The 17,522-nt window shown below is 40.9% G+C and overlaps 2 protein-coding genes across 3 annotated transcripts in view; one reads left to right on the plus strand and one right to left on the minus strand.

Annotated features, from left to right (window-relative positions):
* Positions 1–12,878, plus strand: part of kcnab1a (potassium voltage-gated channel subfamily A regulatory beta subunit 1a) — a 110,810-nt gene extending 97,932 nt beyond the window's left edge. For both annotated transcript variants that reach the window (XM_084951964.1, XM_084951965.1), the window contains exons 6-14: positions 880–924; positions 2,123–2,166; positions 2,379–2,465; positions 6,263–6,348; positions 7,562–7,682; positions 7,906–8,000; positions 8,529–8,649; positions 9,054–9,142; positions 9,343–12,878. In XM_084951964.1, coding sequence (XP_084808090.1) covers positions 880–924; positions 2,123–2,166; positions 2,379–2,465; positions 6,263–6,348; positions 7,562–7,682; positions 7,906–8,000; positions 8,529–8,649; positions 9,054–9,142; positions 9,343–9,432 — 778 coding nt within the window. In that variant the 3' untranslated portion in view covers positions 9,433–12,878. The remainder of the gene's footprint in view (positions 1–879; positions 925–2,122; positions 2,167–2,378; positions 2,466–6,262; positions 6,349–7,561; positions 7,683–7,905; positions 8,001–8,528; positions 8,650–9,053; positions 9,143–9,342) is intronic.
* A 130-nt stretch (positions 12,879–13,008) lies between these two features.
* ssr3 (signal sequence receptor, gamma) lies at positions 13,009–17,019 on the minus strand. The gene is made up of 5 exons (XM_084951968.1): positions 16,783–17,019; positions 16,314–16,440; positions 15,844–15,942; positions 14,740–14,871; positions 13,009–13,272 (listed from the first exon to the last, which is right to left on the minus strand). Exons 1-5 carry the CDS (start codon positions 16,913–16,915, stop codon positions 13,206–13,208), a joined length of 558 nt encoding a protein of 185 aa, XP_084808094.1. The 5' UTR covers positions 16,916–17,019; the 3' UTR covers positions 13,009–13,205.
* Positions 17,020–17,522: the final 503 nt, after the last annotated feature.

The following is a 17,522-nucleotide window of genomic DNA, read 5'->3' on the forward strand; positions in this document are numbered from 1 at the left end:
GAATTTGTCTTAGAACAACAGCATGTGATAAGTGATGGAGTCTCCATGCAACAATAACGCTTGCCACTCTATTAAATGAAGCTATGGAAACATGTATTTGCTAATCATTAGGTGGATTAGGCAGATCAGTGTCATGCACTGAGCTGCCTACACCAGTCTGTGAGTGCTGTCATAACAAATGGAAAGAACAAGCGCTCTACTTCACACTTCTTGGTCATATGTTGAGAATTCAGTGCCGGTAGCACTGAATAATAATTATAAAGAGCTGCAGATCATTTATTGATTTGTCCCATGTGACTAAAGTCTCAAACACTCTCACAGCTCCTGCATTTAATTTGCAACTCTAATGCGGTGAAACCAGAAAACGTGTTTGCTTTTGCTGCCGTGTGAGATGCTGTAGAGTTTAATGATTTCACACAGCGCCAGATGTGAAATGACAAGGATGTCATCAAAACTCTTAAGCAAGACGGGCGTAGCATTTTCCCACCTGTTGCGTGGATAGCTCATTAGTCCGACAGTGTGACTAAACATTGAGGAACAGGAAGACTGTGCTTTTGAATAAACAACTTAGCAAGGAGGGATGAATTAAAAATGGGAAAATAGCTGTAACAGACATGGTAATGAGGAAAGCTGCAATGTAATTAGTCTTTTTTATTATACAGTCTTATATATATAATACAGAGAAAACCCCAACAATCAGATGACCCCTATGAACAAGCACTGGTCACAGTGGGAAGGAAAAACTCCCTTTTAACAGGAAGAAACCTCTGGCAGCAAGACAGAACAAAAGACACAGACTTTGCATGTGTATTTGCACTTTGTCACGTTATTACAATACAGCACATTGCACTAAATTTGTGCTTTCTCTTTGCTTTCTAGGAGATCCAGCTTGGTCATTACAACTAAACTGTACTGGGGAGGAAAGTAAGTAAGAAACCCTGCAAACTCTTCACTTCCATGATATGAACTGTAATATTTTTTTTAGGTTGTGTTGCTCACAAATTCTCAGTAATGTATTATCTGTTTGCAAAAAAAAACCTTGCATTGCACTTCTTTCATGTGAAACATTTGCAAAGCTCTTTTTAAATCCTGCATTGTTTACACGAAGGTTGGTATCCGTCTTCTTCTTCTTCCTTTTCCTGTGTTACAACAAAAATAAAATACAAATAAAATAAAAATATGTCCTTGTGCATCTGCGCTCGCAATACAAGCAAAACAGGGACCATCTGACAGAAAGATAGTAGTATTTGAAGATACCTCGAGGATCTTGGGGTAAATTTGAAAAGGTGAAACGATTTTTTTCTGGGTCACAGAAATAAAATATTCACAAAAATCATAAAAAAAAACCCCACCTAACCACCTAACTTTGTTCAGATAAATAACAATAAAGCATGTATTTTAGTTAAGTCACTCAAAATCATACAAAAGACAATATTTTCTCCTTTTGTCTCTGCTACATTTATCATTTTATATCCTTAATGGCTTTCAAAGCATTCAAACTTTTCAAAGAAAGTTTCCTCGTGTTTTTGTGTGTCCATTTATCTCCGTTAACAACCTGACTGGCAACATGTCACGTAAAGTAACAACCAATGGGAGAACCTTCTGCTGAGACTGCAGAGAGAGAGAGGAGAGGGGATAAAGAAATCTACTTTATAGCACACACATCCAACACACACACACACACAGAAAAGAAAGAGAAAATCTGTCAAGCTCCAAGCCAGAGGCTGCCCAACTGGGTCTTGTGATAAGGAAGAGGTTATTCTCTAGTTTTCAAGCATTTCCTCCAAACGCAGAGTCTGTGCTACGTCTCTCTCCTGCAGAGTCTGGATGCATAACGATGCTGAACAGCTGAGCGTGCGCTGACCTATTTACTTTAAACAGCCTGAAATGTACATTTGGAGCTCGTGTTTTTTGGTCGCCCAGCGGGGTTCAAAAGTAACTTAAATTGACTTTAAGTCTGCGAAGTAAAACCAGTTTGAATTCCCACAATTTCTGGAACTTTTAGAAAAAAAATCTTATTCAGTTTTTTAAGATAAAAAAGAAGTGAAGCTGTTTTTTTGTTGTTGTTGTTTAATTAAGTGCAGTTTATGATTGATGTGATATGTATGTTTTATTCGATCAGAGCAGAGACAGAGAGAGGGTTGTCAAGGAAACACATTATTGAAGGTGAGACATGCAAATTTAACATCTCCAAAGATGACAAACTTTTTTTCTTAAAGAGTGAAATTGTTTAAAATGAGATCACAGTAACATGTTATAAGGTAAAAGTCTTTCAGTTCATTAACCTTTGAGTGTGTGTGTGTGTGTGTGTGTGTGTGTGTGTGTGTGTGTGTGTGTGTGTGTGTGTGTGTGTGTGTGTGTGTGTGTGTGTGTGTCAGGTCTGAAAGGCTCTCTACAAAGGATGCAGCTGGAGTATGTGGACGTAGTTTTTGCCAATCGCCCAGATAGCAATACTCCCATGGAGGGTGAGTCAGTGCATCAAGATTTCCAACAACATCCAGTTATGAAACTAATGGAATCAGCTGGCTCTGGTTCACAGTGTGTGACTTTCAGCAAATGGAACTTTTGGTGTTATTGTGATCGTTTGTAAGATTCATGAAATAGTTGCGTTGTTGCTCCACAGAATCATGTATTTACACTTGCAGAAAAATGTGTTGGGTTACCAATATCACGGCTGAGAACTGTATATAAAAATAATCAAGTATTTGTGAGTAATTATGTCTTTTCAAACATAATTGTGATTTGTGACTATAGAGAAGCTGTCGATGAAATCCAGTGTGCAGAAAGCTATTTTCTGTTTGCAAGACAAATTCAAGAAAACCTCAGAATATCTTGTCTAATCTGAAACACGGCATTCATTTATCACGAGTGTTTGTACAGTGTCTCTGACAAAGAACATATTTACCTAGTGGTGTTAGAGCTACTTATTATTTCTATTATATTGAACTAGAAATGTAAGACTAGTTTTACTCTTGGAAAATCTGTTCTTTAGTATAGCTAAAGTGAGGCAGGCAGTTCTGCTTAATTCATTATCAAGAAGTTTCTTATTAACATGCATATTAGTAGTCCAGTGGTTCCTCATTAATCATTATAAATTGATTGGGTACTATTGCTTACTGAGGTAGAGCCTCTTAACAGTGTGGTTGCTTTTTAATTAGTGCTTCTAAGCAGTCAGTAGAGCTGCTTTCTTTTATATGAACTGTGCTCTGGTTAATATTACATTTTAAGTACATTTCCAGTACAAATCTGTGTGACACTGACATGAATGACAGAGTTCATTGCTGCTCTTGCTATTATAAATTTATATTGCTGAAGCTTTAAACATTGCATAAGTGAGCTTGTAATAGCAATAGTGTGGTTTACACTAGTCAGGTCCTGCTGGAGACACAAATCCCCTTTGGGGTTGGATCAGGAGGGACGTCCAGCTCAAAAACTGCAAAATCAAACATGCAGAGCTACCCGGTTCTCACAAAATTAACACTCCCTATGCAGGCAGTAACCCAAGCTGCCCCGCTGAATATCTCAGTGAATGTTAATAATAATAATTTATGTAGAAGTAAGTGTAAAGATGAATTTGAAAATAAAAAAAGACATTGCACAAGTATTTTATTCAGGTAATTATCAAATATATATTGAATTAATCTGATTTAATTTCTGTGTTGCGGTGTCTGCCTCTCTCCTCTGCTAACTGTTTCACTGCGTATGTTTCTTCACTGTGCTCGGCTTCTTCTTTTAGAGCACACACACACACACACACACACACACACACACACACAGTGAATCAGAGAGCAGGTTGTAGCTGGATGTTTTTTGTCGGTTCTTTTGTGGTTAAGCTTGTCTATTCCTTTATCTTGTAGCTGTTTAGGATCTGCTCCTGTACACCTATTTTCTTTTGCCTGGTGCCCTCGCTGTTCTTATTTAATTCCTTCAGCTTTTAGATGTTTTTCATGCTTGTTGATGCACGCTTTCTTGTTTTTCATGCTTCCCCAGACTTGCTTTGCTCTCTGTTGTGCTATGCCGCCCGGAAATAGATGCAGGTTGCATTTAAATATGAACGCAGCATGATGCTACGTAAATACAGAGCAAGGACGACAGGAGGGAAGGGCGAAGAGAGGAAGACAACAATAACAAACGAAAGGAAAGAAAGCGAATTGTTTTCTTGTCTTAATCCTGTGTTATTTCCCCTGGCAGCATACTATTGAGTAAGACGTCTGTGCTTCAGGTTAATTATTACTCGGTGCAGGGAAAAACAAAAACCTTCATTACAAGTCTTCTTGGTTTGTCTTGATTATATACTTTTGGTGCATGTTGACTTCTACTAACGCGCCATCTTTCCTAACCTCTTTTTTTCTTTTCTCTCTGGGAGTTCTTAAACTTTCTCGCCCCGCATAATCGGTTATCTTGCCAAGTATCGGTTGTGCAGAGTGAAAAACAAGAGTCCTGCCACAGTGAACGATTGCACTATAATTGGAGTGAGCACAGGGCAATGATGAACAATCTTAATGACAGTCCTAATCTCAGTTTTTGTTGGCCCCGACTGCCGTTGGCTCTCACAGTCAGCAGCGTTGGAGCTAATTGCACCATTAAAAATGCAGTAGCTTGAATGTGATCAGAAGGGCTTTAGTATGTGAGCTTGTTAGTTTGTCCCCGGAGTCGTCAAGGAGGGGTGATGAGCCGTCAGCAGGTAAGAAAGACTTGAGGAGGCGGGCGGCCTTGTGAGGGTTTAATATATTTATTTATTTATTTATTTTCGATTAGGTCATGACAGAAACTGGAACAACGTGAAGAAGAAGCTTCTTTCAAGGCCGTTTCTCTCAAATGTTGCCTTTTTATTTTCTTAGTGTTTTAGTTTTTGACTGGTTTTAGTTTTCAATCTTTTATTCATCAACTTTTTTGGCATTGTCTTTTCATGTAGCTCAGCTATTGCTGGCTAAAAATATTTTGCCAAGCTCTAGGTGTTTCGCATCAATCTTCTGATAATGTTCTGACTATGTTATCGTCATATTCTGTTGAGAAAATGTTTGACATGTCCCTGTCCATCTGCTGTGTTATTCTGGTTTTACTGCACTGCATGTGGCTGAATCTTAGGGGTCACCATAGTTTAGATCTGTCCTCTGCTTCTTCCTCATTTACACCACCCACCTGCGAGCCACGGCCACATCATAGTTTTCTTTGGCTTTACTTTGATCTGCTTGTTCTGCAGCTCTGTGTTAGTCCTTGTTTTAATATTTACCAAACCTCTTCTCTGCATAAGTCCAAACCAGCACAGTCTCACCTCTCTGCTTTTTCCCTGAACTCTCTGATCCAAGTTGCGTCTCTGTGATATGTTGAGTCCTAATAATCCATCTTTCCATCTGCCTCCAGCTCCACCTCCTCTCTTTTCATCTGCAACATTATCTCCAACCTATATGCAGCGAGGGCTTAATGTAACTGAACAATGATTTTTGTAATGTAAACAAAACCAGTGCAGACTTTAAGCTTTAAATCAACTGATTTGACAAAAGTATCCCAATTAACCTTTTCAGAATTACAGCCATTTTTATACATTGTCCTTCATTTTCAGAGGCTCAAAAGTAATTGGACACGGCCGGATGTGGCCCGTTCTCTTCTTATTTCATGACAAATCAGGTAGAGTAAAGATCTGGAGTTGTTTACAAGTGTTGGTAGCTTGATATCACTTGCTAGTCTCCAATTCTACAATCACAAGAGGCCTTCATGAGGATGCAATCACTTAAAAGAAGGCCAGTTTAGACTTTGCCAGCAAACATCTAAAAGAGTCTGAACAGCTCCGGAAATAACAAAAGTATTTGGGCAGATGAAACCAAGATAAACTTTTTCCAGAAGGACGGGAAGAAAAAGTTAATAAACTGAAGAAAACCACATCATCTGTCAAACGTGGTAGAGGAAATGTTATAACTAGGGCATGTGTGACTTACAGTAGAACCGGGTGATTATTTATTTATTTATTTAGTATTTACTGGTGATATGACTGCTGATAGAAGCAGCAGGATGAATTATGAAGTGCAGTCTTGGATTGTTTTATTTAAAATCCACTAGCAGTGCAATAAAGTGGCAAAATTACAAAATAGTGTCTTTGTACTCTTGCACTCGTCTCTCACTACAAATCACAAGCATCTATAAGTATTACTGATGATGCTTCTCAGCGAGCAACACCGAAATGCAAACGGTGAAGTAAACACGCACAATTTGTTCACTGTCGATCCAGCTGACTGATACCTGTCATAACTGCATTTATCCACAGAGATTGTTCGAGCCATGACCTATGTGATAAACCAAGGCATGGCCATGTACTGGGGGACGTCTCGGTGGACGGCCATGGAGATCATGGTAAGCAGCAAACAGCTTTGAGTATAAGAAATGAAGAAGAATGAAAATGTCCAAATAAATGTTTCCTTTACACATATGGTAACCGACTACAGATTGTATATAAATGGTGGATATAGTATCTGGCGTGAACAGTCAAGCCAATGCAGATGTGCCTTTCCAGTGACCAGCATATTCACAGTATTGAAAATGAATGAGTAATTACAGAGCTGATAATTGGAGGGAAGTCGGGGGGGAGAAAGTAGTGACTGTAAAAGACTGAGAGTGAAAAGAGGCTTTTTCAGTAAGTGGCACAGGCACAGCGGCTTCTTCTGGCTTTTGTTTTGTTTTCCTGTCAGAGATAATCCACTTCCTGTTTCAAGCACTGGTGCATTAATGAATATATACATGAGGCAGAGAGTTATGAAGTGAACACATGCCTGAAGTGACACTCAAGGACGTAGCATCCATCCCCTCTTATCTCTCTTAGTCTCTTTATCACCCTCCTCCTCCCTCTAAGCACACTGCAATGTGTTGACATTCTCCCTCTCTGGCTGTGAAAAAGAAGCAGATATCTTTATAAAGAACAACGGGCCCAGATGAACACTGTGTAATTTAGATAGCATCGCTAATGAAGGTGGCTTTGATTCTCAGCAGTACAGCATGCACACGCAGTTACATGCATGGACGCGCACACAGTCTGGACGCACATGTCATGGGTTGCAGCGCAGAAGGGCAACTGGTAATTTGTAAGTTGAGTGATGGCAGTGATATTATCCGTGCATCCCACAGAATACACTCCCACTTCGACTGTGCTCTCATCCTGACATGTGTTGCACAGCAGGAAACCCACTAAATTAAAGGGTATTTAAAGAAGCAACAATGGCGCTGTTTTTCTCCGAGTAGGTGTGTGTGTGTGTGACTCCTCTGGCATTTGCCTTTAAAGGATCCGTGGAGAAAATAGATAAGGAAATTTTAACATGGTGCCTCCGAGTTGTGATATGAAATATTGATTTGCTGACTTACTGAGAGGCATGCATTTGAATTTGTGCCACGCTCCCACAAGCTGATTAACAACCCCTCCCTCTCTCATTTCTTCCCCAAGTTTATCCCAAACCTCTGTGCTTACGTACCAAATAGCTATATAGCTATAAAATAACAATCTTTTGAACAATATATAAAAGTAAATCCACATGAAACATCGTGATGAGCATCTTTTCTCTGTCTTTATCTCTAGGAGGCTTACTCTGTGGCGAGACAGTTTAATCTGATCCCGCCAGTGTGCGAGCAGGCCGAGTATCATCTTTTCCAGAGGGAGAAAGTAGAAGTGCAACTGCCCGAACTCTACCATAAGATAGGCAAGTGTTTGACAACAGCATGATCAGTCGCATGCATCCTTGTGTCACTTCCCTATCCACTCCATCCAACAACCTTTCTGACCAAGTTGCTCTCCTTCTCTGTTGCTCATTTCCACTGCGCTTTAATCACCCTCTCACGTTTTCACTTTTTCTGACGCTCTTCTCACACATTTCATCTCACTAAAACTCCTCTTCAACTCTCCTGCTGTGTCCATGGTTACAGGAGTCGGCGCGATGACGTGGTCACCGCTGGCATGCGGCATCATCACAGGAAAATATGAAAATGGCATTCCTGATTCATCCAGGGCCTCCATGAAGGTAAGCGTGAGGGTTCGTCAAAACAAAGCGACAGTGAGAATCAGATTCAAAGCAGTGATTCATGACTTGCGCACTTCAGGTGGTGTCGATATCTAAGACGTGAGACAGATGAGATCTGGGGAGGGACAGATGAGATCTGGGGAGGGTTTATGGAGGTTTGATTTGGACACGCTGAAACTTAAGGACGTGCATGTGTGATGTTTTCGGTTTAGATGTAACCAGACAAAGTTGTTTCCGCTTGCATCTTCACCCTAAAATTAGATATAGTCATGCTTTATTTTTCCAAGCCCATGTTTTGCATCTTTGAGTGCATCTGTGTCCCTGACTTGAGTTGAACAAACAGATCAATACAAGTTGACTTTAATTAATTAAATAAATGATGAAATTAAGGCATGTCTGTAGCACTGTGACTACATCTCTGTGTGTCAATAAATTATTAATAATACATCAGCTCTGGAGTCTCCAGGCTCTCAGGCTACACCCTGCATCTCTTCACTCATTCAGTCTGTGTCTTCTCTGTGCTGTCAGTCCTATCAGTGGTTGAAGGAGAAAATAATAAGTGAGGATGGAAGGAAGCAACAAGCCAAGCTGAAGGAGCTCAACCACATCGCAGAGAAGCTGGGATGTACCCTGCCTCAGCTGGCTGTGGGTAAGACTTCCCTGTCTTATAGCAAATACAGCAGAAGCAGCTTAAAACAAAGCTTTTAAACCATAAATGCACAGACCTGTCAGACAGGAGCTGGTTTATGTAAGACGGGCACATTTTTCATCACCTTCGTTGGGTATTTGTTGTCTTTCGTGTTTGATATTTCCTCCAGCTTCCAGTCTACACACCAACGCAAAACTTTTCTGATGCACTTGTGCTTGCACTGCATCCCTGTGGATGTTCAAATAGCTGGGTGTGTTGTGCACTCCCCATGTGATAAGTAGATGTCCAGGTTATGTGCAAGAGTGCTGGAACCTCTGGTTTGTTTAAAGACAATAATCAGAAAGTAATAATAAGACGTGTGCCGTTGAATAGTCACTGACTGAGTATCTTCTGCTTTTCTGCAGCTTGGTGTCTAAGAAATGAAGGGGTGAGCTCGGTCCTTCTGGGAACATCCAATCCTGAGCAGCTCACTGAAAACCTCGGGGCCATACAGGTTAGAACAGGCAGACACACATTGCTGTTACCTGTGTTTCTTCACCTGCATCCTCTGCTGTCTTCCACTTATAATGATTTCTAGATCAAGTTGTCCCAAGTCTGTACCTATAATGACTTCAGACTTTCTTCACATTATTCTGCATGTCTTCCTTCCTTCGCTCCTCTCAGGCTTACTCAGCACATCTCTTTCTTTCTTAGGTCCTTCCCAAGATGACCTCCCATGTGGTGTCAGAGATCGACCACATCCTAGGCAACAGACCATACAGTAAGAAGGACTACCGCTCTTAGACCAGGCAGTTGGACTTCCAAGAGGTCAGCTTACCTACCTACCTAACCATACTGCTACCTTGGACCCTCCATTCAGTGTTCATGTCCATGGTTCTCTCCTCGGGCCCCACTCAGCTCCAGCCCGCCTCAGCCTGGAACAGACAGCCTTGCTAAGTCCAGCGTTGCATACTGTACCTTTGTCTGTTTGAGCCTTGTCCTGATCAGATCAGCTCTACCAGGCTCATCTCAGGTGCCCAGCTCAGCCACGTCATGCTTGAGAAACTCAGCTTTTTGCAGCCTGAAACACAAAACATGATCCACTTCAGTAGTTCTAAACTTTGTGCTCCTTCCAAATCAAAGTGTTGCCACGTGCAGGTAGAACTATGCAGATCTTAGAGTAGAACATGTAAAAGTTTAGATTCAGGCTTATATTTGAGATCCCACCACATCCCAGTTCAGCTCCATCCAGGGATAGATATACAACTGACCTGATATTTGGATTAAAATTGTATGAAACTACAACTGCAGCGCCTCGTTTTTAAAATATATCCAACTTTACACTCACATCCAGTTAGCAGATAAACCAAAAGAAGCAAAGTGGGCGTATTTAAAGTGCCTTCCCAAAGGGCACCTTGATAGTAGCTGCTAAATGAGACGCCTGTGTTACTTATTTATTGGGCTCAGGCCTTCAGGTCTCGAGCCCACCCATTGAAAGCCAAGACCTCCACTCACAAGTAACATAATTTGAGCACAAAATTCATATTGGGCCCATATTTTATTTATGAGTACCACTGTACCACAGCTGAATACATGAATGCAAGAAATCAGAGGTATCTCAGGAAAGTGGACAGTTGTATTCTGAACCCCACCCGCCCCCACCCCACTCAGTGCTTTCATTAAATCGCTATGCAGAGCAACACACAGAATTACCATAAGAGTGTAAAACTCCAACCTCCTGTGTTGGAGGTAAGCAGCAACCAGGTGACTTGCGCATAATACAGAGTTTTATTAATATGAATGAAGCCTCAACAGACCCGATCCTTATTAGCCTGAATTAGCTTTCAAATACCTACCAAGTATATTCTGTCCCGTATTTAGAATAGTTAAGTATTCAGTGGATTATAAAGGCTGCAAATCGTGAGCGTATTTACCACCAGATGCATGTTTCCCTGCTATAGTGTGCCTATTTCTTCTTTTCGACAAAGCACATAATTAAAGACTAGAAGAGGGTTTGATCAAAAAATCCTGCAAGCTTGTCCCCCCAGCCCCCCAGGTGTGACAGAGTACTGCGGGACTTTGAGTACTAGTACATATTGGACTCTGTTTGAGGAGAGAGTGAAGCATGTCGCCCCCGTGTGTTCCCTCTGAGGAACTGCTGAAGAATCCCACAGAAGAGAAATAAAGCGGACTGCTTTTCTGCCTGTGAACTGAACCTGCATCGCTAGATCGCTCCAGCAAACCTTGAGGATTTTGGACTTAAGCTTACGATGAATCTATGAAATAAAAGATAAACTCGCCTCTGGTCTTGTCATGTTTAGAACGACTGCTTGTTTAAATGGCACAATGGGGCACAGACTCAAGGTATTTAGGATGTGGCAAAGATTACAGTATTTATTCTAGAGTAGTTAATATATATGAACTTTATTTTGACATTTTGAAATACTGCTTTTGTTTGAAGATACTAAATGTACATAAGATGTTAAGAAATACTGTGTAACATAAGGAGAAACCCATCGAGGAGCCTCTCGTGCAGACGAGGACTTCACCGCAGTGTATGGCTCACACATAGCAGACGTGTAAATAGAGTCACTTTTCTGCTCCTCTGCAGTATCGCTGCATCAGTTGCGACGTTTAGGCTGCTCTCCAGCCCGTCCTGCTCCTTCCAACCAGACAAAAATGTACTTTTGTCTCCTCAAAGACAAAGAAAGTCAGAACTATTTATAAAGATTAAGGTTTAAATTTGTATTTCTCTTTTGGATTCTGCGTCAATAAGAGAATCGTTCTAAAAATGAGCTTCTCTAATGAGACGTGACAAATGTGATTAAAGGTTTCTTAAAGGACTTGAACGTGGATCGACCCTTCGGATTTCATGGCTGTCACCATGATGCATTATTTTTGTTCTCTTTCATGTGGAAAACAAGCCATCTCTGAGATCAGCAGAAATGTTGGCCAGGTTCCGACTGAGTCACTTTCTTGTCCTTGCTGTGCATCTGTTGACTTGCACCACAAATACCACCTATGTATGGATCAATCAAGGGAAATCTCATTAGATTACAAGCGCCTACAGTTATCCAGAGCACGCTGTTACCTGTTTTGGGATGAAACACTAAAATCTCTTTGGCTCACAGCTTATTTAAGAAGTCTGGCCTTGGAGGAAAACTAGAGTTGGATCCAAAATGCCTTGAAATCAAGAAAAAACATCATATTTTGCTTATTTCTTATTCTCTATGTGGACACAGCACCATCTTTTCCTACGCAGAATCTATATTTGCTTTGTTCACTTATTTGTAGCTTTTGGTGGCAAACACGTGCCACTGAGACACAAAGGTAAACGTTTAAGTTTGTGTGCAAGTCAACAGCTTTCCCATCAGTTTGAGTCAGTCACTGTTGGACTGTGGCCACCTGGCAGAGTGCCTTGAATTCCTTCGACAGGAATAAATTCAGGGATGTCTTTCACTACGAGTTGGTAAATGGCGTTTGGCTTCTGGCCTACAAGATATGTAAGATTTTAAAACAAATGTATGCAGATTATATTATTTGATTGCCTAATCTGTCTGCTGTGTCACTTTAATAGAAAGTTGTAAGCATCAAGCACACACCGACAGTGTAGCTACAAAAAAGGAAAATGCTGTCTTTAAATTGTTATTATTCTCTATTGAATGATGCGCTTACTGAGCTCCATCGTACTCCTTAATTTCCCGGGAGCGTTATATCACCGAACAGTGGAGCTGATTCTTTAAACTGGTAGCTTCTCCGTAAATGGGACTCGCTTTCAGAGGAATGCAAAACCAACATATTATCAGCTCCACAAACTTCGGGAACAAGCAGTGCAGCAGTCCTACAGATATTAGGAAAAGTAATGCAAGATGGACATTAACCTTGTTGTTGTCCGAGAGAACAGTGACTTGTCTTCGTGGTTTTCTCAATTTCTTACAGACTTAGAAACAACTCTAAAATGCAACAAGCAAGTCATCTGTGGCTGTTTTTCAGCTTGTTGAAATCCTGTAATGTGCCACATCAACTGCTACCCAAGGTTTCTGGTTTTGGTTTGAGTCCTACCTGATAATCAGATCTGAAAACTCAGAGGTCACTGATTCTACGTGTTGTTGGGTGGATGAAAAACACTTGAGAGACATTGACTTCGGTTCTTGTTGTGTCATTGTATTGTTTCCCCTCCTGATCAGTGGTTTCTCTGTAAATACTCTATGTGAAAGTGTGATTAGAAATAAAAGCATTGCCAATGGAAATGGTGTCTAAGCCAATCAATGGACCGTATAATTCAAACAGATTAATAATCACGCGGAATCCTGTTGTTGTTTTCTTAAATTAGCTGTAAAAAAGCAGACTGAACAACACACAAATCAAATGACACAGATGACAAGTAAACAGACTTGCTTTATTTGTTACAAAAACAACAGAAGACAGATCTGTAGAAACAACTCTGGAGATAATTTGATCACGACTTTCATGAAGATGAAATGTCATATTCCGCTTGTAAACCCTGTTCCTAACATGAGTGTACACTTCTTTAGCCCATTTCCTACCCTCCAACCCAACCCCCACCCTTTCTTCCTTTACTTTGAGCCGGTGGAAAGCAAAGCAATGAGTCCTGAAGAGGCACTGATGGACAGAATGTAGTTGCTGGGAAAAGGTGGGTTAAGGTAAACACTGGTAAGAAAAGTTTGCAGACATGAAGCATACAGTGTTACTTTTGACAGGGAGTTTTCTTTAGTTTTAGTCATAATTTAAACATCAATTCAATTCAATTCAATTCAATTTTATTTATATAGCGCCAAATCACAACAAAAGTCGCCTCAAGGCGCTTCATAGATACAGAGAAAAACCCAACAATCATATGACCCCCTATGAGCAAGCACTTTGGCGACAGTGGGAAGGAAAAACTCCCTTTTAACAGGAAGAAACCTCCGGCAGAACCAGGCTCAGGGAGGGGCGGCCATCTGCTGCGACCGGTTGGGGTGAGAGAAGGAAGACAGGATAAAAGACATGCTGTGGAAGAGAGACAGAGGTTAATAACAGATATGATTCAATGCAGAGAGGTCTATTAATACATAGTGAGTGAGAAAGGTGACTGGAAAGGAAAAACTCAATGCATCATGGGAATCCCCCGGCAGCCTACGTCTATTGCAGCATAACTAAGGGAGGATTCAGGGTCACCTGGTCCAGCCCTAACTATATGCTTTAGCAAAAAGGAAAGTTTTAAGCCTAATCTTAAAAGTAGAGATAGTTTCTGTCTCCCGAATCCAAACTGGAAGCTGGTTCCACAGAAGAGGGGCCTGAAAACTGAAGGCTCTGCCTCCCATTCTACTTTTAAATACTCTAGGAACAACAAGTAGGCCTGCAGAGCGAGAGCGAAGTGCTCTAATAGGGTGATATGGTACTACAAGGTCATTAAGATAAGATGGGGCCTGATTATTTAAGACCTTGTATGTGAGGAGCAGGATTTTGAATTCAATTCTGGATTTAACAGGAAGCCAATGAAGGGAAGCCAAAACAGGAGAAATATGCTCTCTCCTTCTAGTCCCTGTCAGTACTCTTGCTGCAGCATTTTGGATTAGCTGAAGGCTAATCCAAAATCAAATTTCTTTTAGTCAACTAAATATTGTAAGATTATCATAGACTAAAATATAAAGTATAAAAATGTTCGTTTGTAAAGTTGGGCGGGCAGACGGTGTGGACACTCAAAGTTGTAAATGTGGTAACTTAATGTAGGATTTTCAATGTTTAATGTTTCAACCTCTGACCTTATTGCACGAGGAGATTACTTCTGATGGGATCAATTCCAAATTCGTCCTGCCTTTCTGCACAACGTGATTAATTCTCAAATCACATCATTTTATTTGTTGAAAAAAGTGTCAGCACACTTCATCATAGGTTTTGCTCCTCGTGCATTAGTTTTAATAGTTATCGTCATTTACGATCACTACGGCAAAACTAACACTGGTAGCATAAGCCTGAAATAATCAGTTTTTTATTAATCTGTTAAGATGTGTTAAAAGGATAAATCTGCTACAACAAAACCTGTCATACATTTTCAACTTAAATATACTTGTGAACTAAATACCACCACATACAGACGTGAAAGGATACACGGTGGGGTTGAAGTTCTTGAGCAGGAAGAAAGAGGCGACGATGACGAGAACCAGGAAGAGTGTGTTGTTGTAGAAGATGGAGAAGGTGGTGGCCTCGTAGTCGGCGACCTCGTTCTTCTTCCACAGAATTCTGGACAGGAGATAAAAACCAAATGTCGTCCTTGCTGTCTACATGTACCAGGTTAATGCAGACTTTGTTAGAGACGGTGTGTGAACAGAAACAAGGTGGTTGATGTCAAACATAGACTTATACTCAATTTGTGCTCACTGGATTGGTCCACTTAAATGCAAACAGCGACAATGCCACAGCTCCATCAGCATTTACACCAGCGCTGAGGCTGTGAGAACGCCCTGCTGTATTCTCCTGAAGTGTCGCCACTCAGACAAAACTTTTTCCCAGAAAGTGTCTTCTTTTCACAATGTTGGAACATCTCCCTCTATATAATCTCTGACTCTCTGATCCTCAGTACTGATTTATCATCATACTTTTGACTTTTGATGTACGGTGACGTTCACAAGGGCGAGACCAGTGAAGATAAATGGGTCATTAACGCGACCAGAAGAAACTGCACCTGAGTTTAGCACCTAACGCTGGCAGAAGAGGGTGTTGTTGTGGTATGTTGACATGAAATTATAGTGTAACTATTATGAATATAATACAGACTAAAATACTGTAAACCTGTAAGCTCACGTATTAGTGATCTGTCCCATTCTCACCACAAAGGCTGACTGCTGCTTTCACACATTTATTACAGTTATAAAGACTTTCTGCCTGTGTAACTCATATGCCAGAAAAAATAAAAGTTAAAGATAAAGTTGGTAAAGTTTATAATTTCACTTTTAAGATTACTGACACAAACCAGAAATACCCACATCAGTCTGCAGCTTTCCCAGAGACAAAAAACGGTGTCGCACCACTGAATGAGGTACGTAAAACTGTATCAGTACAGGCTCAGAGTTGGATTTCTATATAACCTCCTTCCACTTGGTTTGAAACACCACCTAAATTGGTGGCTCCTCCACACAGATAAGCAAACGCAAGTGTGTAGAGAGTGTGTAGTTGCTGAATTTGAATTGGGCTTACGTGTGCACTACGTTTTACCTCTCGTCTTTCTCCTTGCGGGACATCTTGCGGTTGTCAGCCTCAGACAACTTCCTGGTTACCTCCTTTGAAACAGCATCCTCACGTTTCTGTGCGACCCTGGAGTGTGATGAGCGGAAGATCACAAGCATTAAGACTTTAATCAAATTCAAAACACAACAGCAACTCCCAGTAGATTCAGTTTCTAATAAGAAGTAACAAAATCATTTCTGAACTCAGTCTGTTGATTCTTAATCTGTTTCAAAGTTTCCCCAATGAATAACATCACATCTGTCAATCAAGTTGATCGAATTAAAAAAGCTCTAACTCTACAGAGACAGTCTGATTCCCTATTTGTGTTCAAACTACTGATGATTATATGTTTGTGTTCTTGTCCCCATGTAACTGAAGTTAAAAGGTATGAATAAAGTATAATATGAGGCCCATTTAACCAAGCAGCAACGCGTGTGAAGTGGATTTGTCCCTCTTACTTGTGTTTGAGCACAAACTTGACGTTCTTGTAGGCAAAAGCAACCAAGTAGGTGCTGACCAGAGTCATCACAGCATACAGAACTGCAGACTGGACCAGGTCCATATGCCAGATCCTCCAAAACAGCCCTAAAGAGAGGAAAAACAAGCACACAAAGCTGCTCAAACTAATTATCTGAAACTGGAGTTTTTCAAGTAAAATCTCCCAAAGCTTTTTGTGTTTTGATTCATTTGTTACTGCACTTCGTATCAAAGCGTTATTACGAGGTCACGTTAGCATTCCTGATCAATATTATTAACTGTGCTTATGTGTTATATCTCTGAACATTACGTGAGCTTATATATGTAAAGTAGCAGCTCTGAAAACCTCGTTTTTATTGACAGTTTCTCATTTTTCCTCCTCCACTCACTCAGTGTTAGCTAAATTAGCGGTTAGCACCAGCTAGCTTCCTCAGCCTATGCTGTACTCACAGATGGGGATGGCAGAAACGATGAGTGCATTTCCGTAAAACAGAGCTGTGGACTTTGCCGACAAGTTTCTGCTGAAGTCCTGAAGGAGAAGATCTTCTTCTGACTGCTGCTTGTTGCTGCTTTTGGGAGCCATGAGTGCTCACTAAACCTCCTGCCTGCTGCTCAGCTCCGGGTAGAAGAAGACTGACACGTCGGTGAATGGAGAAGAAGAGGAGAAGAGAGACGCGTCAGCACTCCGGCTTCTTCTTCTTCTTCTTTGTTTGGATGACGACGGAAACGCTGTGGCTTTTTGCTGCCCTCCACAGGACGATAAGGACACAGCACTTGTGCCGTTGCACAATAGCCTACTTTAACGATATTTTTGTGCACCTTAATATAATGGGCATTTTGACATGAAGAATTAGGTAAACACGTCTGTTTCTGATCACATTAATGAGGGCTGTTTCATGTAGGACCACAAGCCTAAACAGGGTTATAGAGCTATCAGCTGCGGTGAGCCTCTGACAAGGGAGCAACTGAAAGTGGCTTAGAAATAGCTGTAAAATTGTTTGATAAATCCTTAGAGATCAGTCAGTAGGCCCCTGGTAACCATTGGTTCATGGGAAAAGTGTGTATTTTATTACTAGTTGGTAAGTTGTTACTGTAGGCTGCCGGCAGTTGCTTGCATGAAATAGGTCAAAAAGAGACATACAGTGATATGTAGTGCTGCAATAGACACCCTGTGATTGCTTTGGTCACTG

Source organism: Perissodus microlepis, chromosome 14 (assembly GCF_051167445.1).
Source record: "Perissodus microlepis isolate ML-2025 ecotype Zambia chromosome 14, ASM5116744v1, whole genome shotgun sequence".
Lineage (NCBI taxonomy): Eukaryota > Metazoa > Chordata > Actinopteri > Cichliformes > Cichlidae > Perissodus > Perissodus microlepis.